At 38.3% G+C, this 6,756-nt stretch overlaps 1 protein-coding gene across 3 annotated transcripts; it reads right to left on the bottom strand.

The window, feature by feature from the left end:
• Positions 1-2,988: 2,988 nt before the first annotated feature.
• On the bottom strand, positions 2,989-6,551 carry LOC111480561 (probable alkaline/neutral invertase D). Of its 3 annotated transcripts, none has more exons than XM_023125676.1 (6): positions 6,164-6,551; positions 5,505-5,530; positions 4,957-5,370; positions 4,412-4,843; positions 3,730-4,288; positions 2,989-3,622 (listed from the first exon to the last, which is right to left on the bottom strand). In XM_023125676.1, exons 3-6 carry the CDS (start codon positions 5,332-5,334, stop codon positions 3,327-3,329), a joined length of 1,665 nt encoding a protein of 554 aa, XP_022981444.1. In that variant the 5' UTR covers positions 5,335-5,370; positions 5,505-5,530; positions 6,164-6,551; the 3' UTR covers positions 2,989-3,326. The 3 variants fall into 3 exon arrangements, with proteins under 3 accessions (XP_022981444.1, XP_022981443.1, XP_022981442.1); XM_023125675.1 differs by lacking the exon at positions 5,505-5,530 and having other exon boundaries at positions 6,164-6,249; positions 6,426-6,543; XM_023125674.1 differs by lacking the exon at positions 5,505-5,530.
• Between the last annotated feature and the right edge of the window lie 205 nt (positions 6,552-6,756).

Raw genomic sequence — 6,756 nt, 5'->3', positions numbered from 1 at the left:
GTGGTTGGAGCAAGTTTGGAACCTAAACCAAGATGGAACTTAGGAAACATGTCAAGATTCAAGACCCTTCTAGAACACTCTAAGGAGTCCATTATGAACTTATGACCTTCTAGAATAACTCATGCTAGTTTTTACGATGGGTTCATATGATCACGAATGTATATAACAACTTACGCCTCAAGAAACATAAGAACCTTAGAAACTTACAAGATTAAGAATCAATAACAAGCTATACAACTACCAAGACAAGAAGAATTCTAGGTACCACTCAAACATAAGGGACCAAAGTCCTCAAGACTCAAAATTCAAGAATGCTAGTAATACTCTAAGCATGTCCAATTGTGGCCTATACCTCCCACCATGGGGTGCTTTCTAAGGAGGCCTTGTTTCCTCTTTTAGGTGGGATGCCCTCCATCGTGTTTCTCTTGCAGGATGTCATGTTTGGCCTCATTCCCCTCGCCTAGATGAGATGCCCTGCACCATGTTATGATTTGCAGGATGCCATGTTCATGTACGCACCGATCATGTGACCTTTATGGTCTATGCCATGTTCATGCATGCATCGATCACTTGACCTTTATGGTCTATCATGGGGAGTGACCTATGGCCACGATGGAGCAAGAAGAGAGTAAGTTACCTTAGCCATGAATCAAGAACCTCCTAAGACCTCCCGCCGTACATCATGCTTATGACTTAGACTACGCTACTTGTAGCATATGAAGCCTTGAGCGTAGGTATTAAGACTGTGTCGCTTGGAACGCATGAAGCCTCGAACACAGGTCGACAAGTTTATGTCTAGTACCGTAAATCCTAAGGGAAGTGTCTTGGAGAACGAATTAAGAAACATAACAAGAACATACGGCAAGAACATGAACAAGAACAACAACAAGAACAAGAAAAGAAAGAACGCGGTACCCTAGCATATCAAGGACACGATTAAGAGCCAAAAAGTAGGCTACTTACTGAGTCTTGTACTCATTCCTTATTCTTCTTTTTTTTTTTTTTCAAGAAATAATGAGCTGGTCAAGGTCGGTAGCGGACTCTGGAGCAGGTGCCATAGACAAACCTCACCCGTCGTCCTCAACCCATTGTTTTAAGATGTTTTGTGTTCGTTCCTTATTTTGTATTTTAACCATTATGTTATATTTTAAATTACTAATGCGCCCAATATTTTCCTATAATGTAAATTATGTTTTAAATTTTAATGGTTTAATTTCGCGAAAAATTTATCGGTCATTTTAGAGTCATCGAGTCAGCCCAGTCCTTACACGAGCTGACTAGTGAGCCCATACTCGCATGTATGCGCTGTGTAGAGTATATGGTACACATCCAAGGTGCCCAATTAGAATAGTACCGTAGGAAAAATAGACTGATATGAGAGGTCCCATCATTGCATTCGCATGCTCTTGCATTTAACCCCAATAGTAGGGTCACTTACTGAGTATTTCTTTAAATATTCAAGCCACCTGATACCTGTTTCAGGCCAAGGCAAGGCTGTAATAGCCCAAAAATAAATAAAAAAAATATACAAATAAAAATAATTATAAAAAAATAGTTAAAATAATAATAATTAAATAAATAAATAAATAAACAACATGATATCACGATAAATGAGCTCGTTAGGATTATGTATGATATGTAGACTGAAAAAATGAGAAATAACATGTTAAGCATGAAAGATGATAGTGGAGTTATATTCATTAATGATAAAAGTAGAAATATTTGGGACCTCATGCATTATTTGTGCTCATGCATTTGGGCGGATACCCTTATTCCATCACGAGGGTACGGATGCGTACATCCAATGGCAGGACAACGATCGTTATGTTTTGCATAGCGCTGCCATGACGATTAACTTTAGTCTCATGGTTGCCACCGTGATGTCGTCTGATTTAGTCTCGGGTAAAAGTAAGACACTTCTGTAAAAAAGAGTTGTAACTTAGTTCACATTCACTAGAACCCCGAGATAAGACCGCGGATACCTACTAAGATAAGGATGCGAAAAGAGCTTACAAGTATGTTGCTTACGGAGTATTTTTATACTCATTCCTTTCTACACTTTTTTTTCTTTTTTTTTTTTTTTGGTACCAGTCGAGGTAGGGATGTGTTTGAGAGTAGCATTGTCATAGAGGGGTGTTGTTTCGGAGCGTCCGTCCGTTTTCACATTTGGAGTCTTTTGTACTTTTTTTTATATTTGTATTTTCCCATTTGTAATAATTTAAATTAACTTTATGTTTAATTTTGGTGTCGTCGACTTTCTTGTCTTGTTTTAAATAGTATCAAGTTTTTATCTTCTATTTTATTTTCTTTTAAATTTTATTTTTTTTTCGCTTTTGTCTTTTTAATCACGATTCATTTTTTTCGATGCCTCGAAAAATCGGGTCATGACAACCATTCTCATAAACAACTATAATTGTTGTTATTAAACTTTGTTATCTTGATATAGATAGACAGGAGTGAACAAGAGTGTGGTGTCAAACTACTTCCCCTTTAATGCTCAAGTCAATAATTAAGTCAATAATAGAGGTAGAAAGCTTTTTAAACGCATCTTTCCATTTATTGACTTGTCATGTCCAAAAGGTGGTCTAGAAACTATCGTCATTAAAGAGTGTTATAATCTTGTTGGGATTCCACCTAAGCATTAAGTATTAAGTATGAGAAAAGATTACAAGGTTGGAACATTACTCTATTCATCCATTTCTCGAATAGATCTTGTTGGAGCATTACAAGGTTGGGATCGGTCATATTGCCCTTGGCCCACATTTGAGTTACATTCTTTGAATTTACTTGTTGGCCCTTGGGGTTTTACACTTACGGATGAAGATCATCAGTACAAACTTAATTTTGACAACCTAAACTAAAATGGATGTAAATGAGTGCTTCAAAGTATAAATGTAAAACAATAATTCAATTTACCAATGTAAAAAGAGACTGGCAGGTTCAAATACTCTATCTCAAACTTAAAACTCAAGGAAATTTATATATAACGGTAGGTAAATAAAAGGACAAGTGGACAAGAATGGCCATTTATTAATGTTCAGAATGGAAGAAAAAAACCCAAAAAGTCCATATATTAACGAAGTTCACCCTTTGGCCAAGCAGCCATTAATTCGTTCAACGGCTGAGTAAATCTCAACAAAGGAATATCTTTTTGCAGAATTTTGTGCCAAAAACGTGAGGCGCATACCTTTTTGAAGACCCGAATAAAGCCAAGTCACTGCAGATTTGATGATGGTATCGTACACATCTAAACTGTAAAAGAATAGTGTTACAATGGAAGGAAAATGAAAAACCCAGATACCTCTTTCTTCTTCATCCTTCTTCTTTCAGCAGGTCCAAGATGATGACCTCTTGATCAGTGGTTTCATTTGCTTGTCCTCTTCAAGTGAAATCATTCCCAAGTGTGATGGATCTTCCAACATCATCTTTGCAACTAAGTATCCTGCTATTGACCACGTCTGATATTTCCTCGCTTGTTTTCCTACATATCTTCCAAACTTTCCATCATAGTATTCCGGCCAACCATCCTTCAGCAAACGACTCTCCGTCAGCTCAATCGCTCTTCTAGCAATCTGTGGTCGTCCAGTTTTTATGCACGCTGCTGTTAGCAGCCATAGTAGCACTGGATCCACAGCAAGGAGGAACATGATATTAACATCAAAATGGGGTAGTGAATTGATATAGTTTCTCGTTATAAAGTTGAAGAGAAATATGAGGGAATGAACAAACCTGGCCAAGATCCACCATTATGGTAACTCCACCTGGTATTCTTTGGATCACAACCAGTAATAATTCGCCATTCATGGCTTTCAATGGCAGGATATGATATTTTCAAAGGCATTTCTCCAACCAGCTCCTCCCAGCGTGATTCAATAAGATCCATAATAGCCATGGATTGCTCAGGGGTGGCAAGAGAAGACAGAATTGCAACACAATTACCTAATGCAAACCATCTAAAATCCATTCTTGCAGGACTGACGTTACCAACAAAGTACCCACCACGTTTGGGCATAAAATCAAACACCCAATCTGGGATTGAATCGGGGATGACATTGAACTTATTTACAGCTGTATGTGAATATTCTTCAGTTTTATAACGGTAGATGTCATTTAGTTGCTGGAAGTCAAGCCAGAAATAACTCCGCATGTGATAACTTAACGCATGCAAACGCTTCACAATGCGCTCTATGCATTCTTTTCCTTCAGCATCATGTTTCAGCATAGCCAGAGCACATCTCAATGCCATAAAGAAAAGGGCTTGAATTTCAATAGGATAACCATATATACCCTGAAAATAAAAGCACATGTAAATGTAATTACAATAGGATAATCAAATTATAATCACATAATATGGAATGAAAAACATGTAAATGTAAGTTTATAACAAGCAGAAGAAATAAAGAAATTTTACCATTCTTCGATCGATCATGGAGCATCCATCAGCACAAAGTAGAGTTGGGAATGTATCAAAGCCCTCTGACAGACATAACGTTAAAATAAGCCTCATTCCCTTCTGACACTCTGGTGTTTCAGCCAGAGATAGATCACCAGTTGACTTGGTATATGCACGGAGCAGAATGATCCACCAGAATCCAGAGTCGACAGGAGCCACTCTTCCAATAGCACTCTCTCCAAAATCAGCAGCTATGGTATCTGTTTTTCTAACAGGATCATGAAGAACCTTAAAGCTAGCAGGCATTGCACCTTCCCCAAGCTTGAATCTGTCTATTTTCTTTTCCCATCCCTGAAGCTGGAGAGTCTTTAAAAGGAAATTCTTAACTATTTCCGGCTCTCCATTCATCAGAAAAGCCAGAGCACTGGGTACAAAATCCCTAACAAAAACCTGAGAGAAAAGCAACATAACAAAACATTAGATTGTCTCTACCAGTTCTTTTCATAAACTGTAAATATCCAAAACCATTTTCGAATACTTTTACTGGAAGCATAACCATTGACCTGATCATAGTTCAAAACTTCCTCTGAGGCATGGTCATAGGCTGCAATAGTTCCAACTGGTTGGCCACGAAAATACACCAAGGATCTCCGCAAAGCTTCCCATGCTTCACCTATCATTGGGTGGGTCTCAAATGTGTTTCTAGTAGATGAAGCAGGGGTATCAAATCCTGACCTTCCACCAGGTGAATACGAGCTCTCAAAGTTGTCCAAACCTCCCCGGGCAAGGCCGATGGACAGCTCACTGAGAGACCGATCATCAAACGATCTTTGCCTCTCAATATTGAGCTTAGGCTTGTCAAGAAGCCGAGACAGATCATAATCATCCATCTCAGAGATCGAGCAATGTGAGCTCACATTTCGAAGTCCCAACCCATCCATTTCCTTTTTCCTCTAAATGATCCAAACAAGAAATATCTGCGTTATGAACAGATATTTACAATTAGTTGTTCATTAACCACAACCGTTTGCGGTGCACAACAATATTTAAAAGAATCGAAGGTCAATCCTTCAATTTTTTAATTTAAACGGAAACGTAAAGTCGATGGTACCGAAAAAGGAAACCCGGCTTTCTATCCTGCACGGAGTAAAATACACGAAGGTTTAAACATAAAAAAACCCGTGACTCGCAGAAGGAAACGAAAAGCCAAATATATAACGTCCAAAAGCATCGAAGGAAAGTGGACAGATATAGAAATGTTCATTAATTACTAGGAAGTTGATTTGCCAAAACTTAAATTCTCAATCATATTACAAGATATTCTAGATATCAAATCATTTGAAACCCTTTCAGCAAGACACAAGAGTAAAATCCAACAAGCATTTTAATATGTAAATACACACATAAGGTCCATCGCCACGAACTTATGAACTAATCAACTAGCAAAATAAGAAATGACAAGTAAATCACATAGCAAAACAAGGAGAAATGAACAAAAAACAAAACAAGTCGAAGAAAATATCCTGGAGAAAGCTTTGATGATAGCAGATCAAGAACACGATCAAGCAAAACATGGACTCGAAAGCAGAGAGAAGATAGCATGAAAAACAAGAGAATGAAATTGAAAGTGGTGGAACAAACAGAGGTAGGCAGACATCCATTCAATGGCACCAAAACCGCCAGATCTGAAGCTGTACTCAGACACAACAAACAAGAACAACCACAAAACAAGGAATCAGAGCGAGAGAAAGAGAGAGGAAGAGAGAATACCAGAGAGAGCAGAAGAGAGGAAGGCGGAGGAATCAGAGTGAACGGCGGCGCTTTGACCGGGAAATCCACGCCGGAGAAGGAAGAAACTAGGAGAGAGAGAGAAGGGAAAAAATAAGGAAAAAGGAGGAAAAAAAACCAGCAGTTGTGAACAGCTGGTATTTATATAGCTGAAGAAGCGGGAAGGGGAAGGCAGTGTGTATCTCTCTCCCTAATCCAATTCCACAAACGTTGAGGGAGGGAGGGAGAGAGGGAGAGAGGATACTTGGAAACGGGAACTGCCGGTGACCTTAGTCCGACGTGGACAAAAACGACGCAGTTTTGAGGCTTCCGTCTGACGAGGCAGAATAAATAATTAATAATTAAAAAAGAAAACGCAGCCTAAATTGATGATGGGGATTGTATAAAGAGAAGGGATGCTTATTTATAGGAGAAATGAAGCGCCTGATTGCTGACCAAATCAAGAGTAATGGGTAGGTGACCATAAAATTGTCTCTTTCCTATTTTTTTTTTTTTTTTAATTCCAATTAAAATTCCATTTCTCTTACCTAAGTGGACTCCCAAGTCTTTTTTTTTTCTTTTTTTTTTTTTTTTTA

This window comes from Cucurbita maxima, unplaced genomic scaffold (genome assembly GCF_002738345.1).
Source record: "Cucurbita maxima cultivar Rimu unplaced genomic scaffold, Cmax_1.0 Cma_Scf00006, whole genome shotgun sequence".
NCBI classification, from domain to species: domain Eukaryota; kingdom Viridiplantae; phylum Streptophyta; class Magnoliopsida; order Cucurbitales; family Cucurbitaceae; genus Cucurbita; species Cucurbita maxima.
This window is presented reverse-complemented; position numbering and strand designations above follow the sequence as displayed.